The 23396-nt window shown below is 46.5% G+C and overlaps 1 protein-coding gene across 1 annotated transcript in view; it reads right to left on the bottom strand.

Moving 5' to 3' along the window:
- Positions 1 to 1837: 1837 nt before the first annotated feature.
- ADRA1D (adrenoceptor alpha 1D) overlaps positions 1838 to 23396 on the bottom strand; it is a 50855-nt gene continuing 29296 nt past the window's right edge. The window contains exon 2 of the mRNA XM_010303547.2: positions 1838 to 6335. Coding sequence (XP_010301849.2) covers positions 5767 to 6335 — 569 coding nt within the window. The 3' untranslated portion in view covers positions 1838 to 5766. The remainder of the gene's footprint in view (positions 6336 to 23396) is intronic.

The following is a 23396-nucleotide window of genomic DNA, read 5'->3' as shown; positions in this document are numbered from 1 at the left end:
ACTTAGTTGGACAGTTATCACCAGGCTTTTAGGGGTGCACCTTATCTCACTGGCAATCAAGAGCACGTGCTCCTCATAACTGACTGCACTTTGGATCATGACCAGCAGTAGGAAGGTGCTTTGCAAATCACCTGTCCACTGATCACCCACGAGAGCAGAAGAAAGCCTCTTCTGCAGCTGGAGGTTGTCTATAAGTGCCGTGCCATAGAGAAGGGACATCAAAGCCTTGGGTGAGACAAGGGAACCGAACTCCTCTCCAGATCAAGATGTCCCAGCACTCTTCCCCATCCGAGTGGATCCGCTCTTCTGCCTGGGCAATGTCCAACCAGCACATGGAAAGCATGACGAGTCATAGTGTGGATTTTGATGTGCGTGAGGAACAGATTTAGGGACTCATGGGACAAGAAAGAGAAAAAAGCACTTGAAGTTGCACAGGTCACATACAATCCCCGTGAGGTTGCATTAATAGATCTAGTACGGTCTATTACAGGCTGCTGTGAGATGAGCTAGCTGAGCACCAGCCTCGGCTCTGGCAGACACCAGGACCATGTAGCTCTGGCCTCTGATCCTGTCTGCGTAGCCCAGAAGACACAATGTCCTCAATGGATTAAACTTGGGGCAGGGAAGGATGCCAGAAGCAACATGCCCAGCCCAGCCTGTGGCTCCGAAGGCTCATCCAGTCCTCGTGGCCATGGCATGGGTCTTTCTTATGATACCCTTGGAGAATTCAACAGCAAAGCACCTGGCACTTTCTTCCTGGCATCCAAGCAGGGTAGCAGCCTGGCTTGACAGTCATATGGAAGGGAAAAAAATCCCTTTAAAAAATGTGAGCAGCATCAGTCAAGAGCATCCTTTGCTGAATTCTTACCAGGGAACACAGCATCCATCCCCCTTGCCAGCATCAGGCTGACTCAGCCACACACAAGCATTAGCAAAACACACAGCGAAGTCATGACAATCTTTTCCTGGAGCTGTTGACTTGTGTTTGGTGGCTGCTCGCTTTGCCTCTGCCTGGAGCCATCCCTGAAGGATGGCCAGCCTTGGGCCATGTTTGGTCATATGTTTTGCAAAGAAATATTTCTGGGATATTTCTTGTTGGATGTTTTCAGAGCTCTGTTTCTCCCCTCACTGCATTTCAGACTCTGCTATATGATATTGTTCTAGCATCGTAGAGGTGAGGCAAGTGTTTTGTCTTCTTTTGTCCTTCTCCCCTTTGGGCTTTCCAGCTCAGAGTTCTTCCCACCATACCCAGCCCTGAGACACCACTACCCAGTATCTAGAGGTGCCATCAGGCTGCATTTTGTGAAATGGAGTACCTGGAGTGAGATGGGAGCATAAGAAATGCTATTTCCATTTCACCACGGGTAGTGGTTTTGTGAGTGATGTTGAAATTTTAACTTTAGAAGAAAAAACAATTTTTTCCCAGAGAAATCTTCAATGAGCTGAATTTTTGGTTTTCATTAAAAAACCCTACTCTGATAGACATTCTTTCACCAGAGCTTGTTTCTGATGGCTAACTACACAACAACTTTCCCTCTGCCTGCCCTCCTTCACACCCATAGGTCGTGGCTGCATCTAGATTCCTCCTGCTCCAGGGAGCATCTGAGAGAAGACATGGCTGGTGCAACCCCTTCATCCCTGCACAGAACAAAGCTTCTGACTTGTTTTTATAATAAATTCTTGCATGTGGGAACGATTATCCTTGTGAAATTACAAAAAAGTCTTTGAGAAAAAACAATGGCTGATAATTTGCAGGTTTTTCTTCCTCCTTCCCTCATCCCCTACAACCCCTGTTTTAAAAATCAGACACAGCAACAATTCACAGCAACGTTTTAGACTGGTTTGTGCATGTATTTGGTACAAACAAACAAAAATATGTGCATTCTGTTTCATAGAGCTTACATCAATCCGACAGAACTTGAATCACAAAACAGAAATACTCTGGCTAATAAATACATCTGGGGATGAAAAATAAAAATCTATACATAAAAAATTCCAATGTCTGCTAAAGAAAATGTACACTTATATACACACTGTAAACAATAGTAACGCAACCCAACTGCAGTCCAGCTCAGGCTGACAGGCACCTTCCTTCCCCCTTAAATAGGACTCGTGAGAGTCTACTGACATAAAAGCTGCTGTTCACCATCCTGCACACTCGGTTCGTTGAAGCAGCAAGGTCTGATGATGCAATACTCACATAAAGCCAGCACGATGAGGCGAGAGTTGCGGGACAACTAAGGTACAGGTGCTTTGGGAAATTGCCCGCTTGGCAAATTTGGAGAAACAAGGCCATACCCTCAGCTGGTCACACCCTTGTGGGTCCAGAGAAGTCAGTGGGATCAGACCAAATTCACCTCCTGAAGATTTGAGCCTGTTTTTCCAAACTTGGGAGAGCTTGGAGATTAAGGGAATCAGAGGGAAATGCTCAATTTTAGATAGGTCATATTTCGTACAACATTGTGCTTCCTCCCCTGCCAGCAAAGACAGCTCTGTCTACTTTAGATGAAGCTCACCATGAACAGCCTCAGAGGCCAGTCCTGCATTGCCTCTTCTGATGCAAGATGCTAAATGAAAAGGGGGGCCCTGGCTTAGGTGAGAAACAAGCATTTTGCCTAAATGCAGCACAGCAGAGCTCAAGGCTTTTCTACAGCACCTTCTAGGGTATCTCTGAGGGACTGATCCAATGCAGGCACAGCCGCAATGGAGGAAAGTAAATGAGCCAGAGTTCGGGCATCTATGTGTGTGTATGCTTATGTGTGCTTAAACAGACTTTATCCTCATTTTCTCCCTTGTAGGTCTGTAAAGAATTGGGATGGCAAGGCAGTAAAACCCCCAGACTAATCTTTCTTTCCCTTCTAGATGCTTTTAAGGGGCTGGGGGTTATAAAAGTAAGTATTTTGAAATTGGAAAAAAGAAAGAAGTATATTTAAAAGATTAGGGAGAAGTCTAGGCAATAATTTCAACTCATTCTTGGGAATGAAAGTGCTTGCCAGCAATTGCTAAAAGCCCCTGCAAAGTCTCCATTTATAGGATAATGTCTGCCATTTTGGAGATGACATTTATATATAAATGTAGTAAAGTGTGTATGTGTATCTGTATGGTCATGGATGCACATGTTACCATGTGCTATGGGTCTCTGGATGTGGAGAGACACCAGATATATCTGCTCCTGAGCATCAGAGAGCATTTAATGGCAAATGCCCATCTTTCCCTTGAGTAGACTTTCACTTATGATGACATCTGTATCAGGTCATCCTAAACTGTGCCCCCAAATCGCTTGCATTATGCACTTGCAATGGTTAGACCTGCAAAGCAATGTCACCAGAACAGGGGCCAAAAATGCAGATCTGGGTGAATTTAGTCCCTCCGAGAGTAGCACGTGTGCACACGCATCCCGTGAGGTGGGCAGAAGGTAGGAGGATTAATCCTTTCACTTTGACCTTCCAGGCATCTCTGCCCTTCAGCGACTGCCCTCTCCCTGATGCATTCTATGCTACGTCCCAGTGCCAGCAGTGTGCTCTTCCATCAGGATCCCAAAAATGCTCAGGAAGCCAGCGTCAGCTGCAGTCCTTACACTGCACAATGACTTTCTGTGTCACCCCATCGTCACTGTAGGGTCTCACTTCCCTTGAAGGCCACAGAAACGTGGGAAAAAAGATGCATTTCCCTACAGAGGTTCCCATGGTGTATTGGGCCCTTGCTGAACCTCTCAAGCTGGTAACCTCTTGCTGATTTTGCAGACACTTGTCGCCTGTGAAAATACAGACAGTAATGAGTCTTGGTTCAGTGTAAGTGCAATGCTGCCCATGTGCCTTGGTGGGATTTGCTGCTGGGAGGAAAATATTTGGACAAGATCTGCAGGTCTTTGTGCAGTAATTTGTCCAGTTCAGAGTCTTGCATTGAGTAAAGGGCAGTAAGGGTGTTGAGATAGGACCAACTCCAGAGATCATGTCTCCATATGCACTATACAAAAAAGTAAAAAATAAAAGAAGTCCAAATTTTCCTCTGTTTTGATTTCCTTTAAAGCAAATGAACAACAGAAAGAAAGGTGACATTCTCTTTGATTTGTCTAGGAGTCTTTAATTTCCTTTGATAGCCACCCTTAAGAGGATTAGCTAGATGTGCTGTAGGCACATCCATGAAAGACTCTTGATGGGTTTGGGGGACAGTGCTGATATGGATGACTTTCCATCCAGGACACATTCAGTGTCATGTTTCCACCCTTCTACTTCATGTTCCTGTTCTTTATTCACCTGGCTTGAGACACTGCACCTCAGATCCAGACTTTGCCTCTGTCACCTACGTGTCTTGTGCCTCTGCCCATGGCTAAATCTAATTATATGTCTTTGTGGTTCATTGACTGTCCGAAATTTGATAAAACCAGTGCCTGAAATACATGGCCAAGCAGAGTTTGGGTGACCATTTTTCTGAATTGCAAAGCACGATTTGTGTGAGCCTGGCCAAGGTGGGTCTGTCAATGTCTCCAACCTCCATGTGGTCCCAGAGGAGGCCACGGTGCCCTTCTGAGGGGACCTCACACTCTGGGGCTGTGAGAAGGGCAAAAAACCCCTTTAGTGACATTGCTTTTGACCATGTTAGTGGACATAACCAAGGGCAATTGTTGATAGCCACCAAAGGCTTTGATGTATCAGGCATATGGGAAGCCACCTGGGACAAGAGTCATGGGCATGACCCTGACTGAGGAGAAGATGTATCTACAGGAGGGATCTCCAACTGCACATCAGCTCCATTTTAGTTCTGACCCTATGGCCCTAAACTTTGCCATCTCACCTTTCCTGAGTCACAGCACAGGTTGAGTGTGGACCTGAGCCAAGCCCCTAGGATGCATCTTTATTCCATGTTGTTTGAGAGAGACAACAACAAGAGCAAGAAAAGGAGAGAAAAAGGTCGAGGATGACCAACACCAAAAGGAGTTGCTTTCTCTCTGTATCACAGAGGGACGCACACTAGAGCAAGGTGGGTTACAAGTATTTCACTGGAAAACAAAATGAGAAATGCATCACAGGTTGGACTTAGAGAGGAGAGAGACCCACACATTCATTGGCATTAGCGTATACATCTATACTGCTCTTCTGGCCTAAAACGAGGTTACATGGAAGGGGCAAAGCTGTGGTCACATGCAGACATGATGGCTGAGAGCCAGGATCCCCCCACCCTGCTTGGGAATACCACAGTCTGCTCACCCTCCAAAGCAAAGGCGTGGCTAGAGGTCCTGTCCAGCCCTGTAGACCTACAAGCTGACAACCCATTATCTAATGGATCAGCTGCCAGCTACTGCTCAGCAGCATCCTTTCTGGGTGCTGCCTCTGGATGGAAACATGATCACATGTACTAAGGCAGGGTTGGCATCTTTTGGGGATTGATCTTGCTGTTAGATTTTGTGGTGGTGTTTTTAAGGCAAAGGATACATCCTGTTTTCCTTTAATTGCACAGCTTCTTTCAAAATCAAAGATAACCATCCACTGGAGGAAACAGCTCTTGTTCTAAGGGCATATCCACCCCACATCTTCCCCTCCTGCTGAGGGTCATTAAAATGGGATATGCCATTGACTCTTATTTGAGGAACCCATAATCCCAGAGAATGGGCTGACCTCCATGTGGGGGATGCTTGTATAGCCTTTGGGCAACTGCATTTTACACCTGATTGCTGCTTCCAGTCTGCCTGACAGACCCACAGATGGTATCCCTTCATGTTTCTGCTAGATACATCTAAAGAAACAATCGACAGCTGTCCCAGTGGCTTCAAATATCTGTTTCTCGCAGCCCGCAGCAGTCTGTTAAGTCATAGGTTTGATAGTCAATGGCTTCCGCAAAGTCATGAGGGATCCCAATACAGACAGACTCCACCTCTGTTTTGTAGGTGGCTGTCACCCCCGCTTTGCTGGAGCCACCCCGGATTTTGTTAGAAAGGCTGTTCATCTTCTCCTTCAGCTGGGTGGATGCTGGTTTCTGGAAAGGAGTGAGCATTTTCCAGCCCTTGAAGCTGAGTGTTCGCCTCTTACTGGCTCTCTCTTGCAAGGAGGAGTTAAATATGAATGAGCTGTTCAGGGTGCTAATCCTGGGCCTCATGTCTGTCTCAGAGTCTTGCACCGAGCTGTTCATGGAGGCCCCTCGCCAGTGGTGGTCGTAGATGCGCCAGATGGGCCGTCTTCTCCGGTGGCATTGGCACTTCAGCAGCCTAATGAAAGCTCGCTTGAACTCTTTGCTAGAGCAAGGGTAGATGATGGGATTCACACAGCTGTTGAAGTATCCCAGCCAGAAGATGACCTTGAAGACCATTTCGGAGGGCTTCAGAGATGGGAAGAAAGAACCTTGGAAGAGATTATAAGAAATATGGTTAGAGGAAAGGTATGGCAGCGCAGGGTAGGAAGGGTGGTGGTCAGCCCAGTCTGAAGAGGCGAGACCTGCAGAAAAGGCTGAAGGTGTGATTCTGCTATTAGGTCCTTGGCTAGCAATGCTGTTGCCACCAGAGTGAAGATCTGGCCACTGCAGGACAGCAAGGCATCTACCCTAAAGTGATAATAATGGATAATACTATATCTTTGGCAGAACTAGCTCCCACTAGCTCCCACTGTGGAAGGTCTCCTAGCAATGGACTCAGCACCCTCAAATGCAGCTGTGAGCCATCATGGCAAGCCCACACAGCTTGGACGGATGCTGTTAATTGTTGCAGCAGCTACACGAGCATGAGGGGTGGCAGGGGATGGAGGACTTTTCTCACAACTCTCTCCAGACCGCCACCCAGCTAACGCCCCCCAGTCCAGCATGCACTATGTTTTGAAGAGGATCCACTCCACAGGATAGACTGCTGGAGGACCCAAGCGCCTTATGGCCAAACCTGTTTCCTTCACTGTGAGTTCAGACATCCTGCTCTGAATAAATGCAGGAGACTTGCACCCAAGAGGTATCTTCCATATCTGGGGGCCAAGCTGCTTTCTGAGACCCTATAGCAGAAGCTGAGGGCATAATTTGGGGGAACAGGTTCAGCGGTCCCCATGCCTGCCTGGTTTATCAACACAAGGCAGCCAGGCCCTGTCCCATTCCAGATCAGATGGAGAACATCGTTGCTTGGATGGTTTGCAGGGATCAGTTCTTGGTGCCTGTCTCTCCCTACGTGTTGCACTGCACAGTTCACCGCTGCAACATAAAAGGACTTCTACAGCCCTGTCACCTGCACTGATGGAAGAGCAGCAACCCTTCATGTCCTACACTCACGTATTTTGGGTCACCAACGTCACACACCCTCTGTTCAAATCTTGCAGTGATGCTAAGGTGGACTCTTAAAGTGGGCTCAGATCATATCCACTGCCCCAAGCTTGTACCTGTTACTTGAATACTATTTTGTTCACTCCAACTCCTATTTATGCTTTTGTGCTGCAGGTTCCCCGTGGTTTTCTTGGTGAAAAAGCTGGAGATTATTTTTGCAGCCAGAAGATGTCAGTGTTGCTCCCACATGGCCCCATCACTTTCCACTCCCCACTCAGATCTGAAATAACTTTCTGACTCAGCCTTAATTTCTTTTAATTTTAGCTCTGAATGACAAATCATGCCACCATGTGACTGAGCGTTAATTTGTATTTTAGTAAATAACATTAGCTCTGGATATCATTATTATTTTCCCTGTGCTCAAAAGCCTGGTGTCAAAACAGGTGCCAGGAGCCAGAAATTTGGGACTGACACTACATAAATGCTCCTCAAGCTGTTTGCTGGGAAAAAAACATCATCCAGGAAACCCAGAGCACTGCTTCCAGCAAAGCTTTCTTACACCCATCCCTAAGAAGTCCAGAAATTCCAGCCAGACTCAGCATTAGGTACGTGGGCTACTCCATCATGGGGATGTGGGAGAATAAAAACAGATCTCAGCATTTTCTGATGGTTAGGCAGGGAAAACCCAGACGCAGCCATGCCGTTTAAATATCTGCCGAAGGCCAACCTGAGTCGTAGGGCTGGAGTACACGCTGGCTGTCAATGTGTGCTGAAGGAGGCATGGAATGAGGACAATAAGCAGGATTGACATCTCTGCTGGGAAGACCTGGGGCCTTCATGGAGATAATGGCATTTGCAATTTAATGAGCAACTACTTGCAGTTTAATGAGCAGCCATTGGTGTTGTAGCCCGTAGCTTTGAACCATGGGCACTGGGGTTAGGGGTCTGCAGAGGCAATGACCCCACCTTGGTGGTTTTTTATTAAAAGGATTTATTCCTTCTAGGACAGCGGTGAGCTTTATAGGTTGGTGCTAGGCCGCTTGAATGACCACATTCATTTCTAACCACAGCAGAAACATCACCCCCGGGTGTTTAGCCAGGAGCTTTTAAATACCTCAGTGGTGCTGAGGATAGTCCCCCTTTGCATTGCATGTAGCATCTCCTCCGTTCTCCACCCGACCACGGCTTTGAGCCTTCCCCCCTTCTTGCACTGCCCCCAACCCACCACCCTGGACCTGTAGGCATCATCCAATGCTTTGGGCAATGTGGACCAGCGGTGGGTTTCCAAGCCTGGCATCAATTTTCCTCTCCTCAGCCTCAGGTTTGGCAATAATGGCTGGGTCTGTTTTCCTGCCCAGATTCCTCTCCACCATCTCCCCCACCCCTACATCCTGCCCGGGGACCAGCCTCCTCCCAGAGCCCTGTGCTCTCTGCAAGGGGATCCCTGGCTCTCAACCCTTAGACATTGCATTGTCCCAGCATGACCCTGCCATAGCTCAGTGTGAACATTTGGGTCTAATACAGGTGAAGGAGCTCATTAAGCATGTAACCCTGCTCATACCCTTGCTGGGGAGAGGTTCCGTGCCTCAGTTCCCCCACCGGATAATAGGGCTAATTACCATAATGTCTTTCACAGTGCTGTTGTGAACCCTGTTTGCAGTGCGCGCTGGGTTCTCAGAGGAGCTGCAGCTTTATGTAGCATTTTTTAACTTTAAGAGAGAGGAAAAGAAAACAAAAAGCTATGGTAACAAAGCAAATAAAAGAAGGGTCTCTTTAGAAATGAGACTAGTAATTACTGCTTGAGCCAGGCTACTTGAGAGATTGGTGCTCGCTTAAACAGCCTGACGGTTGTTAAAATAATAATTTATATCTAGTGTTCACTGCGCGATGCAGTTTCTGTACTACACACTTTGTTTTTTGCATCCAGATAAAAAATACAAACTGAAAAGAAAATGAAGCTATGAATTCCCTGAATTTCAACTTTGGCTGGTTTTCACCCGCTAGAACCTTGTGTACATCTGAAGACAAGGGGCTCATTACCATCCTCATTACCATGCAAATAAGCATGCCCCTTGCAAGAGACGTGTACTGAGTGCATCCATAGTTTCCTCATTTGATCAGACTGGGATGAACAGAACTAGGCAGGGAGTTCCCAGAACAGGTCCTTGGCTGGTAACTTTGTACCTGCTGGAGCATCACGTGCTCTTGATAGGCAGTGGGAGGTTGCACGTGAGGAAGAGTTGCAAGGTCTTATTTAGGGAATGAATAAAGTATGGAAGAAATTACTTTCATACACACAAATGTGCAACAACATTTTGAGAGTGGGAGGGTTTTTGAACTGGGCTTTGTAGCAGTTACTATGTAGAAGCATGAAAGTTGTTAAGATGCCTGGGAGACAGTACTGAGTAATGGACACTTGAAGAGCTCAGGAAACATGGTAGGATACTTCCAAGTTCGAGAAATAGAAAATGGGAGTAAAACATCAGGTATAGCAACACGGACTGATGCACCAGCACTTTAGCCTGACATCTCAGTGTAAGAGCACTTTTTGATGATCTGGGTCCAAAAGCATCAAAGCTAGAATGGGTCAATATCAAAGAAAGAACAGTGAGCCTGAGTGTTACAGGACTTGTGTCATGGTACAAGCTTGTGAAACCTGGTCTTGTTTCAAAGAGGAACTGTTCCTACTCACTCAAAATCAGCCCTCTGGACACCTCTCTTGGGCATCCAGCTCAACACATCATGGCAAAGCTTGGTGTACTTTCCAAGGGGGGGAGGTGCTGACATCCACCTTGGGGACATCCTCCTGTCGGGTGGTCTTTGTGTGGTGAGCACTGACATCGTGTGCAGTATGTGTGCTGAGATCCAGCAACCCCCTGCCATGGGACCCCAGAGCCCTTACAGGGAGAGGACAATGGAGACTTGGCTTGCCCTTGCTCTGCTTGAATGGGACTGCTGCTTTTGAGGTAGTGCTCCAAGCAGGGAAGTGTCCATCCAACCTAACCAAATCCACAAGTGAAACAGACAGCCTGGAGAGTAGGGACAGACCTCTGAGGTGCTCCTTCTTCACCCTACTGCCTACCCAGTGATACCCACTCTCCTGACGGGTGGAGGATCCTGGTTAAATCTCGGTGTAGGATGCTCCCAGGTAGGGTGGGATGCAGAGCCTCGTCCTTCATATTTTCCACTGCCGTGTTGAGAAGGCTCCATGTTGACTTACAGAAATCCTGCTGAGGACTTTGTCTTCTCCTAATAAATAAAAATTTTAGAATAATAATACTGCTGGGGGGCTTGAAAGTCCTTTTGGGGTTTTGTTCCTTTCAGCATTTTATAAAAGGTCATTCCACATGTTGCAGAGTCTGCATTCTAGTGATAGAGCTGGGTCTGAGCAAGGCCTGCAGGTCCTGTTGTAACCCTAGATAATTGTCTTCAGGATCATTAAGAAATCAAGAAAGCTGCAAGTGAGCTCAGAGGAAGCTGCCCCTACCATGCAAAGTGACTGGACTCAGTCTAAACATGATCTGAAGATCGAATTTCATTTTTTTTGGTGGTGCAAAAGTTGAACCAATATGGTATGTACTCTGAAGTGAAAGCAAAAGAGTAATTTATTTCATGTTCTTACAGCATGTGTGTATGTGTGTTTGTGCAGGACATCCATATGTGTTTGTATGCTCTGTGTGTGGTTTTTTTTCCTAGGTAATATCTCCCTGCTCATATCTGGGGAAAAAACAGCCAGGTACAAATCTCTGAAGGCATGGGCATGCTCCCCAACGCTGTGACACTCTGTGTTGGGTGGCTAGTGGATGCAATCTCCTCTCCACATATCCAAACACATATCTCACTTTTTTTAGGTTGGTTGAGCTAGCACAATCTCATGATCTTTCCTTGTCTGCACTTTTACACCCTGTCCTCCCCATGACTCACTCGAAGGTGATATCACTGGATTGTTTGGAGAGTTGCTGGTCCCAGTGTTCAGCGCTCAAAAAAATAAAGCAAAACAAGAAAAAAGACAAATGCACAAATGAAAATGGACCCAGTCCAATCTAAATTCTGGCCCCGGCTCCCAGTACGTAGTCAGAATCTGTGAGCAGGCTTGCTTTCTGCTGCAGCTGGCAAGGGCATCTTTGTTTTAAAAGGTCCCTGCTTTGCAGCATGTCCTGAATAGTCCATGGCACAAAAACGCTGCAGACGTGATAGCAGGTGGTTAAAACAAAGTCATGCCCCAGTGCCATCCCACCATGAATGGGAAATGCAAGGACCAGCAGGATCGTTCATGCTGACAAAGGCCCTTACTGTTTCTTGGTGTGAGCTTTGTGTGAGGAATGACCCTGGATGAAAATAGCTTATGGAGAGCTGGACCTTGCAGGTGTTGGTGGAATGCCATGGAGAAGGTAAATAGGGTGCTATTATTCACTGCCTTTACTAATACAAGGAGCATCATGGGAGATGGAGACTAGTGGGTGATAGGTTAAAAGCAAAGAACAGGAGACAATTCATCTCACAGCATGTTGCTTAGCTGTGGACATCTCTGCAGCAGGAGGCTGTGGATGCTAAAAACTGATTAGCCAAATTCATGGAAAAGAAAAAAATCTACCAAGGCTCAAACCATTCTCCTCCTGAGTTAGGAAGCTCCAGAAATGATAAATAGGATTAGGCCCATGGTGGGGATGTGACCTATCACCTGAGCTTCTCCTGAACGTGGCCTCAAAGGTCAAGAGGGGTCTGAGAACTCCCTTGGTCAGAGCAGCAAGTCAAGAGAATTGCAGCTGGTATAGAAAAACCCCAGCGTAGGAGGTACCATAGCTGCCAAAGCTCACTGTGGCCAAAGAAAGAGTCAAAGTCTCTTCCTTATTTTCTTTTTGGCTCTCACAAACTATATTAATTAAATTTGGTCCAAAGCAATCTTGAGCTGCCACTTTCTGCTCATTGCCTAGCTTACATCCCTCCTTGCCAGCTCCTTCTTGGGCTCCCATGATGGATAACGTCCCTGACGAGGCTGCCAAGCTATGGGAGAACGGGCTGGATATCAGCAAGAATTTCTGCCTGTATGCGGGACTGAGAGTCTCAGCTTCCGACCAGCCTTTCCCGACCTTCCCCTCCACCACCTTCCCCTTGACCACCTCTGCTGGGCGTCTGTAGGTGTTTCAGGGTCCCTAGAGGGTTAACACCTCCTTGCAGCTGGTGGAGTGATGGGGGAGTTCACTGCCCTCCTAGGACGGATCCAAGAGCTGCTTGGCGTAGGGAGGAGGACAGCATGTTCGCAGTGACTCCGGCGTTTTCCCTGGAGGACGATGGCTTTGGGATATCGGGTGGAATTCCTCAGGCCTGTGAGCCTTCCAGCTGACCGCATAAACACTGTCACAGATAAGCAACAGCTTCTGTCACGCCAACGAAAACCCCAGTGAGCTGTCTGCGTGCCTCTCTGTGTGTAGGCATGACTGCTTGCTCCAACTTCTGCACCCTGAGCCGACCAGGAAGAAAAGCAGGGAGAAGACACCCCTCCCCTGCCTATTGCTGACCTTCTTGGCAGTGTTGTGTCGTCCCCAGTTGATGGTTGGAGAGGCCTTCCTGGAGAAGCCCTGGCAATGCCAAAGCCCATGTTTGGGTGTGCGTATCTGGCCTGTGAGGTCCCCATGGGGAGGCAAGGCAGCCTGTGGTGTGCTGGGGCTCAGGGAAGCACGGTTTAGGCTCAGGGTGGTGGGGAGGTTGTAAAGGCAGGAGAGGTCAGCCTGGGGGGGGTTGAGGACTCTGGAAAGCACTGACACTCTCAAGCATGATCTCAAATTTGAGGAGTGAGTGCTGTTTGCCTGTCAGCAAGAGAAGGAAAATGCAGCAGAGCCTTGTTCTGATAATTGACTGGTCTAATTCACAGTGCCCAAACCTGTCCCCTAACCTCTAGGCAGTATGGTCCTAGTGATGTCTCCAAAGTTTTTCTCTAAGTTGCAGCACATCAGTAGGACATTGGCTGAAATTGCCCTGCGTTCCCCTCAAAGCTCACATCGAGGCTTTTCTCAGAGCAATCCCATCAATCTGGACCACTGATGGGAGTCATTGCCATGAGGATGTTTCGAAGGCATCAAATTTCCTAAAAACTGTGGGTATCTTCTGTGAGTCACCTAACTGAATTTAGGTATTTGAGCAAGTCTCTGGGCTCCTCTTACAGTCAATGGTCTAGTCAGGAGACTCTGTGCAGAGGAGGCAGTGATATGTCTCATCCTAAAGCATGAGCCTGTACAGCAGGTGGATCATACAAGGTCTCAGATATGGACCCAGACTCCTGGCTCATGGACATCCAAGGTTACTTCTGATGGATTTCACCCACAATGTCATTGGCATCTGATGGTCTCCTCCTCTCTTAGGAAGAGTCTCCAAAACCTCCCACACATTAGTTTCTCTCCTGTGCAGGATAGGACTTTCATCACTGAAAGAATTTGACCAGCAAGCCTCCCATAGCAGTGAAGGGTGGCAAAGTGAAGAGCCACACAGGTACATCTACACTGTCACCTAACAGAAAGCTAATGAGTAATTTCAAGTGTTCAAGTGCTAATTTGCTTAGCATGGTCCAGCTAGACCTCTCCAGACAAATTTGGTCCAGGGAACAGTTCACTCCAGAGACCCTTCCCAAAAGGCCATAAGGACTTGACTACGCAGTCCTCTAACATTGTCCTAGCAGGCTCTGCACCCTTAATTACCTCCATATGCCCTCCTGCCACATCACAGAGCATACAATGCAAAGCATCTGTTTCAGACTGAAGATCCACTCTGGTGGGCTGCCACGCAACATCCCTTGCTCTTCCAGAGATTCAAAACTCCCACAAGAGAGTTATGTCGTGGGACCACTGGGGCATTGCACAGGGCCCAGGAGAAGCTTTGGGCCAGGTGCTATAAAATACTTAGTCTGCTCCAGTCTGCTCTACAACCCTTGCTTGGGTGGGCTTGTGACCATGATCTGGCTTTTATTATTATTACCATTATCAATAATAATAATTATTATTATTATTTTATTTTTTTTAGCAGAATAGATGACCCTTTTTAGTTAGCTTGGTTCCTGAGAAAGTTGTAGCTAAACCTGTCATTTGCTAGATATTATTGGGAATGTGCCTGTGTGACAGGCAAGGGGGCCCAAAGAAGATTCAATATGCCAAGTTGCTTATTGTCCTTCATTCAGGGACACACAGCTGAAAGCAGCACCAGAAAATCCCCAGAAAGCCATCACATTCCTTGCAATCTCCTTCCAAGGACCTGGATGTGCCAAGCTAGCACTATGCACAGAGTTTCATTGCCCTGAATTGAACATACTGCTTTCCATCTTTCACTAGGGATCTATAAAGAAGAAAGTCATGCTCAAGATAATAAAAGAATAATTAAGAGATTGTGTTCTGCCACAGCGCAAGGGTTGATGGATAGATATATGGAGCTCTGGGTCTGTAGAAGGGCCCAGAAGGGATTTCCTTGTTTTCGAACTCTGTAGCCCTGTGGCATGATGACAAAACCATCCTTTTGAGGAATGTATGTCAGCAGGAGAGGATTGAGAGTTTTCCCTCTGCTTCTTGATTTTTAACAGGAGCTCTGTGGGCCCTACTCAGGCAGGATCAGGCAGAGGAAGGGGAGAGAGAATTTGAAACCACACCTGGGCTTGGATGCTGCAAACCAAGCTCACTCTGTAACAAAGCCTTTAAAATGGTTAAGGCAATGCTTTCATGACGGAATGAAGAGCAGGACCAAACATCTCCTTTACGTGTTGTGCAAGGCAATGTTAGCCCATCAGCTTTCTCACGTCTGTGGTGAAGCCAGGACTTGGGCTCTGTCTGAGGACTGCTGCTGACTATTAATCCTGGGCCACCTGATGAGCTCATTGTCATGAGTTCTTTGCTTGCTCTGTGGTGAACACCGTAGCTGGTTTGGCATTGAAAGGGGACTGTATAGAGGGCCTGACAGCCCCAAGCTTGGTCTTAGACATTGTCCTCTCCATGCCCTCAAACCAAGCTGTCCATTAACTCACCTCGACACTGTCCTGCCCAGGATTAGCCTTTTTAGCTGCGTGGTTCATCCTCTAAGGAGGGGTGGGCAGTAGATTCAGGGCCACAGGCAATGCTGAACACAGCAGGGTCAGTAGGAAGACAGGCTTTGAAACTGAGTCACAAAGTTAAAATGAAGACAAAGATGTAGGTTTTTTTCACCTGGCTTCTAGCATAGATTTCCCTAAAGGTAATATTTTTCCAGTTTCTTATGCTTGGGAAAGACATATGTGTATCTAACTGCCTACTCTTTAATGGTTCACAGATAATAGCCTGACTCCAGCCCCAAAGGGGACTTTAAAACAAACTTTAAAATCATGAGACTCAGCAAAAAGACAGAAATAAAATTAGGAAAAAAAAAAAAGTCTGGAAGATTTGCCAATCTGGCAAATCCAAAGTGAGATATCAGGAAGGTTCTTATTTGCCAGATGCAAATGAAGAAAAAAAAAGTCTCCTGAGAGGAGGAAAAGGTCAGGGTAACTGAGTTGCATGTCAAGAGCTCTTGTCTTGCTGTCTGAGCAGGAAGAAGACTGGAATCCGCGTGCTGATCTTAGAGTGAGCACGGCACAGACCACACTGAGATTCTTGCCTGGATGGTTAAACAGAGGAAATAGGCTTGGGGCGGTCTTTGAAAAGAAAATTTCCATCTGGCTCAGGATCTGAATGAACACAATGGCCATGCAGGGTTGCTAGGTTCCCTCCAGGGCAATGCAAAAATCAGCGTGTCATTCAAGAGAGGAGCACTCCCGCGGCTCTCCATTAAGCAAATGTGGGAGCGTCCTGAGCGTGAAGGTCTTGCTGCATCTGCGGCTGGGAGTCTCTTCTCTGCATGACAGCATCTCGGGCACACTTCTGGGTAACGCAGCCAGTACGGCCAGCCCTCGGGGAAGGGAAGTATTTATGGACAAGCTGACTGGCTGCCATCTGTGGCAGGAGTAAGCCGTAGGTAGAATGTGTCATGGGAAAATATCCAACCATAGGCATAGGTTGCAAATAATAATAATAATAAGCAAAGATACTGCTTATTCAAGCCCTGTGACTCTGACAGCATGATGGCAAACTGCGTAAGTTCTCAGCCATGGATAACTTTGTCCTTAACTAATGCCCTCTTTTGGTGACTGTTACTCTTTGCAGTAGGAGGCTATGTCCTGAGCTTCCTGATGCTTGCATTGCTGTCTCACTGGTGTGACTTGGTTCATTAAACATCAGAGGCTAGCGCCATTTTAGACACCCCGATGTATCTTGGTCTACTACTAAGGAAATATTTCATGACCTTGTTAAATGTTCCTTTCATGGACTGCTCTAAAAAAATCAACAAGAACTTCATGATCATCAGCATTACTATTTAGAGAGATGAATATATTGTAAATAGAGGGCAGAGAACAATTAAATACATACTGAACTAAGAATAATCCCCAATTACCAAGGAAGAGAGGTACCAAAAAGGACTCTGGAGGGTCAGTTGAAGGTTCACCACAATAATCTACTTGAGAAAACCCTAGGTATTATGATGAGAGAAGCAATGACAAACTTCCCAGCGAGGTGGATAAGTTAGTAGAAGCACTGCTGTGACTTAGCCTTGTGATAACTCCTTTGACACATCTATTTCATGGAATGTCATCAAAGCTTTTTTGCAAGAAGATAGCGAAAATATTTCTTCAGCCCTTGTCACAAAGAGCTCTCTGCTTCTATATCTATAAGTAGTGAATGGACATAGTACAGGGCTTTAGACCAGTGGTTCTCCAACTTCTCTGAACCAAAAGCTGTTAATTCTTATAATTTTTGCAGACTGGCTGGCTCCCTTATACTGTGATTTACCAAGCCTTCATGGACCATCAGGATCTGGGGACCATAGTTTGGGAACCACTGTTCTAGACTACTGGTTCTTGCATTTATTGGCAGACACAATGGCACTTTGTGGTCAGCACTCCAACTGGCTGCTTCTGTGCAACTCCTTTTAATAGCTTCCTTAAACCTCTCTTTGCAAGCAACTGCTGTTCCTCTGAGGCTACTGCAAACAGAAACCTGGCTTCAACTCACCTCCAAGATAAAATGTCCCTTTCTATCAAGCTGTCTCCTCCACTCTGGTCAGAAAAATTGAGAATGTGTATTTTTTCCAACTAAAGAGCAAGCTTGGGAAATCCTGCAGGAAAGGAGTGGAGGGGAATGATTCTCAAGCAAATCATCCAAGTCTTGGAAAAACCACTGTGTTTGCTGGGTCAGACCCAAGACTACTCTTTGTTTTTCCAACTCAGAAGTTCTTTTCTCTGCACTTGGTTTTCTAAGAATGTGAACTCACCCGCCCCGTCCTGTTTACAAGCTCGTAAATATCTAGATCTGATTTGGCTGTGGGGTAGGCCTTGGAAGGGCTGATCCTGCTGGGAACACATGGCATTTTGCATACAGTGAGCCCAGATCTGAGCTGCACAAAGGAAAAAGGCAATTTTTCATTGGGCCCAACCCAAGAAAAAATTTGCCCCAAGACTAAAATGCATGAGTCCTGACTTTAATTTACAGCGCGGGGTGAGCATACACCTTGGGTGGGTGAGCATCGCCAGGACCCAAACAGAGATAAGACCATTGATCTAGAAGGATGCTACAGTGGAAGGTTTACTTAAGCTGATTGCTGGCAATGCTGGTGGCCTCAAGTCAGGAGAACTTGCTAGTGGCGGGACGCCAGCGTTTGGAAAACACGCTATCAAGGGAGGTGTGGGAGCTTCCTCAGCGCATTTCCACCGTGCCGGTCCCAAGGACATTCTGTTTATATCAGAATTGGGCAGACAGCACATCACCGGCCGTGGAGCCTGGCACCACAGCACTCGCAGCCTGTACCCACCTCCCAGCATCGCTGACTGTGAAGGATGCTGAACAGCATCCTCCAGAGAGCTGCACCGCCAGACCCGGGCGCTGTGACGTTGCAGAGGAAAGGGTGGGGAAGAAAGGATGGGGGAGGTTGATATTTTCAGCTCTGATGATAAATCGGGACTGGCTTTGCAGGCTCAGGAGGGGCTGATTCAAGACCAGTCAGCCAACTTCTTGTTTCTTTTCAGGCTTGGAGGGGAAAATCCTCCAACGCCTGCCCTGTTTCCGCACCCAGCTCCAAGGCACAGCCCTTCTGGCATTAGCTTGCATGGAAAAATCTGCAGAGTTTCTCATGGCTTGCCTTCTCTTTGTTTCTTTTTCTTTTTTTTTTTTTTTGTTTGTTTGTTTGATTGGTTGTTTTTTTGGTGACAAGAAGGGAAACAAACAAAAAAAAAATCCTATTTTCTTCTTTTCTCCCAGTCTGGAATTATTCAGGGTAGATAGCAAAGAGTTGCTTTTTCTCTCCCCAGCCCTGAAAGCCAGCTTTCAGTTGATATCAAGCTCTAAAAACATTGCCCTTCAAAAAGAGATGTATCCCCCCTCCCAGAAAACAATGGGTCAGTGTAACAGAGCTCCAAAAATATAACAGGAATGGTGAGATAACAACATCCTCATTGCTCCCAACAGTTCCCGAAGCCCTTAGCTTGAAGGGATAAAGTCTCCTGTTCAATGCCGCATCGGTTGCCTGTGAAGGATCACTCTTTGTCATTTTCCCCGTCTCCACAGGGAGGGTCATGTCATCTGTCAGATGCGACCAGCGGTACATGTCTTATCTGGTTATTCAACAGTGATGAACTTAAGCCATATCTCTGAGGGTGAAGAGGGACAGGATAAGGGACCAGATTTTGACCCGGGGGCACCCAAGCTGTTAGCATGGACCCTGGCATTACTTTGGCATGGCCACGGTGCAGTGGCACATAGCTCACAAATTGACCCTGGTGTCTTTTATTTGGTAGCATTGGTGTGATGGGAGGACCACACTTTGTGCTAGATGCTGTACAAACACAGAGTGGTGGGAAAACCAGTTTCTGAAGGCGGTGTTTGCTACCCAATACTGAGCAGAGGTTTCCTGCATGCCCACAGCATACACAAGGTTCATACCCCAGGATTTGTGATCCAACAATATGTCTGGCAGTGTGGATCAGAGTGACTGCATGGGTTGTACCACATCAAGGGAGGAGACAGCTTGTGAGTCCCGGACTAGAGCATTCTCCCGCAGAGCCGGTGGCATGATATAACCACACACAGTGGTGTCAGGACCTGTCAGTGGGAAGGGGTGACAAGCCCAGAAAACCCAGACTATTGCTAATTTTTGGTACCTGAGCAATCTACCTGGATGTCATGGCTGAATAGAAAGCAAAATGACATGAGAGGCAAAAAATGGGTAACTGATTGTCTTCAAGACAGAGCTGAGCCTGGGACAAGCACAAAGAGATGCTGGGAAGGACCAAGAAACGTAGCAGCAGACCAACAATCAAATCATGGTGGTTTTGTTTCAGCTTTACAGCCACATGGAGTTTTAAGGAGGCATTTCAGGAGCGAGAATGCAAGAAACTTGCTGCATTGCCTGGTTTAAATGCCTGCACAGGGCAACGGGATCTCTGCTGAGAAGAGATGAGTGTCTCAAAGTGCCTCAGTACGGTGATGAGGCTCATTCTCCAATGACATGCTTCCTGCTCCATTGCTGCCCTATCTCTATTTCTTTTTTAATCTCTAATCCTGAAGGGAAAGGATGCAAATTTGCATTCAATTTTCATGGCAATTTGAGTACCTCCCATGAGATATCTGCCTGTCTCTCTTGCCTTTTCATTAGATAAACAAGACTTGTTGCCTCCTGTGCTCTTCACTCACTGCTCAGAAGTAATAGCCATGGGATCTTGGGTGCAATCCCTGTCTTGATGTGGCCTTGACTCCTAATTAACTTTTGCATATGCTAATTTTGCATATTCACTTCTTGTTCCAGGGAAGTGACCCTAAGTGGACTTTCCACCCCTTCTTAGGAAAGTGCTGCTTTTGCGAAGAGCCCCCGTCAAGACTAGTGTCATCCCAGGTAATTATTATCTCCTCTATTTCCATCTTCACCAAGTAGTTTCTGACTTGCCACCTCCTTCTTAAGAGACTTTGATGGATCCTTATGTCAAGGGAACAAAAAAACCACGCTATGTAAAATATGCTTGTGCACTTCCACCGACAGTGTTGTCTAAAGGTGGGGAGTCTGGGGGTCCAATGGGCGGGCCTCAGTGGGTCCCCAGGATACCTTAGTCAGTAGATCTGGAAGCAGAGGTGTTCTGTCTTGTCTTGTGCAATGAATCTATGGCTGGGTAAAGAGACTCTACATTTGCTGTGAGACAGAACTCAACTTCCCTACAATGCAGATATTAAAAAAGCTGAAAAAAAGCAATTTCTCTGGCAACAGAAACCATCTGTCTCAGACAACACCAGTGATATGTTTCTTCAAGGCTATCAAATTGTTTGTACCTAGAGACAAGTATCTTGTAATACTGGGTGAAGCTAAGACATCTGATGATCCCTAACGGAAATGTTATGGCACAGATTTTAAAGGTAGCTACACATTGAACTCTCATTAAACTCATGGGTATCAAACATGAAAATACCTTCTGAACATGTGGGTTCCCAGTGTCAATCCCAGTGTTGCAAACATTAACAATATTGTCAGTTCTGGATCAGCATTTATGCCCGTCCTGAATAGTAGCACATTTTGACAAAATGGTTCTTTAGAGGAATATCATAGAATCAGAGAATCATTTAGGTTGGAAAAGACCCTTACGATCATCATCTCCAACTGTTAAGCTAACACTGCCAAGCCCACCACTAAAACATGTCCCTAAGTGCCATGTCTACTGTCTTTTACATACCCCTAGAGATATCTTTCCTTCTAGTAACAGTTGATGACTTGCTCTTATAGCTACCTCTCACAGAAAGGCTGCCAAGGCTGTTGGTGAAAAGGCATGTGTGATCCACCCAGCAGTAGCGTTTCACAGGGCGTTAGTAATAATAACACAAGCTCAGATCATAAAAAAGGTAAGAACAGGAACAGATGAACCAGACCAAGGAAGACTGAAAAATGGAGGCTGCTCATATGGAAAATCATGTCCCATTTCGGTGCCCACAGTGCAGAAAAGAAGCCAAGGAGACAGAAAATGCTCTGAGGAGCTCTACAAGACAACACAAAGGTCTGGAAAACTGACTTAGAGCATGAAATTAAAGGATCTTGATCTATTGGCATTATCCAAGAGAAATTGAAGTGACTTGCTCATGCATTGCAGTGAAATATAGGGGAAGCTGTTTCTGATAGCAAACGTATCTTTAATCTAGCCAAGAATGCTAGAAAAATTTAATGGCTTGAAGTTATAGCTAGATAAATTTTCCCTGGAAAGAAAGCAATCATTTTTAATAGCATGGATATAAAACAACTGGAAAAAGCATAACTAGAGACATGGGTTCCACTATTTGCAGTCCTGAGTTAATGCTGAGTGTCTTTCCAAGGATAAAACTGCTTTTGAGTAATGGGGGAGTTTTAGAAATTATTGAACAAGGTGCTTAGGGTTATAGTCATCTGTAAATCACAGCAGATATTCGGAGCAGTTCCTTCTTGCCTTGCAAACTATGACTACGATTAGCAAACTCTATTCCAAAATGTGGTAGATCCTGAATATAGAAGACTTCTAAAAATCATCATGTCACAGAGGGTCTGCAGACACAATAAGTGCAAGAACGGTTTGGGAAACAGTTGATCTGTTCCAGAAACTGCTTTAATTGAAAATAGCAGTGGACCTTTATTCCCTGCTGCAAGATATTTCCCCGGGTTCGACACACGTACGCTGTGATGTCTACATTTCTATGCATTTTCTCTTAATTAGAGGGACTGACAATGAGTCAAGCATCTGTGTCAAGGGGTTTAATTGAGTATAATGAAGGTTTTGCTTGTTGGGGATCATGTCAACATTTAATTAATTACAATGAGCTACAATGTTGGTATTTGAGACCAGTTAGTGTCTCTGCACTCTCACATCCAGAGCTAATATCCTTTGGTGTGCTAGTAATTACCCAGAGCAAACAAAGCTGGGAATAAATAAGCACCGCAGAGTGCTTTCTGGGTCCTTCCTCTCAAAGCAAGCTGTTGCCTCTTGCTGGCAGTGATGGCAAGGTCTGCAGGGACCTGTGGATGCCATGAGCGGAGACCTGAGACAGCCGTGAACAGTCATTCAGGTCCCAGCAGCATTAAAGCTGCATTTTTCGTACTGCTGAAGTAATCAAAGCGTGACGTGCTAATATTGCTTTGCAGAGGACAGCTGGTGGGAGCAGCCTGGGGCATCCTTGTGCTGTGCTGCTTGGTGCCTGCCTGCCTGCCCTGCCTTGTCTCTGTGGGACACACAGCCCACCTGGGACTGGTTCTAAGGACCCCCCAAAGGAGCTGGAAGAGCAGATGTATTCATGTAAAAGTCCATGAAAAAGAGCTTTGCTAATAACAACCCCTGTCTCCTGATCTGTGAGCTTTCCCCTCTCAGCCCAGCAGAAAATGTATAATCAAGAGAAGAAAAAACCCTCAAACAACCAAAATGGCTTATTAAAAAAATATCGCCCTTCTCCTTCCTAGACCTGGTGTTTTCTCTGGGGGGATCGTCCTAACGCCCCCATCAAATATCCCCTGCTCCCTGTCAGGGCAAGCAAACGGTCTCTCTCCTGTGCTTTCCTCTCGGCGGTTGCGTCTCACTCTTGCAGGGACAGGTGCCAAAGGACACACGCTCGTTCCTGGCCATGCCCAAATGAGGAAAATCAAACCCGGGGCAGTCCTGCCTGCAAACACTTGGCAAACTCTGCTAGTTGCTCAGTGGCACTGAGTCCTGCACAGCATCAGCATTAGGAGTTGGGAGGCTTTGCGTCCTGGCTCCCATCACCCTGCATTGCTTCTCCTCCCAGAGATGGGTAGGTGACTGCCTTGTTTCTCCATTCCCCCTAACTGATTCCTCTCCCCAAGATGTTTCCACTTTATTTCCTTGCCTCTTTGCTAAGGTTTCCACCTGATTTCCTTGGCTATCCTGTTCAACGCTGGCTGCCTGTGGCCTTTGCCATGCCTCTGCCACCCATAAGGAGTGAGGTAGACATCTGCTGAGAGCCTCAGAAATGGTGAGCCGTGCCAGAAACCAGACCAAGTAGTCAAGATAAGACACAGGGACAAAAGCAAGTGATGGGATAGCATCACAGCTGCTCTCATATTTTCCCAGGAATATACTGGTTTCCCTCAAGGACAATGCCTCAGCCTCA

Source organism: Balearica regulorum, chromosome 4 (genome assembly GCF_011004875.1).
Source record: "Balearica regulorum gibbericeps isolate bBalReg1 chromosome 4, bBalReg1.pri, whole genome shotgun sequence".
Taxonomy (NCBI): Eukaryota; Metazoa; Chordata; class Aves; order Gruiformes; family Gruidae; genus Balearica; species Balearica regulorum.
This window is presented reverse-complemented; position numbering and strand designations above follow the sequence as displayed.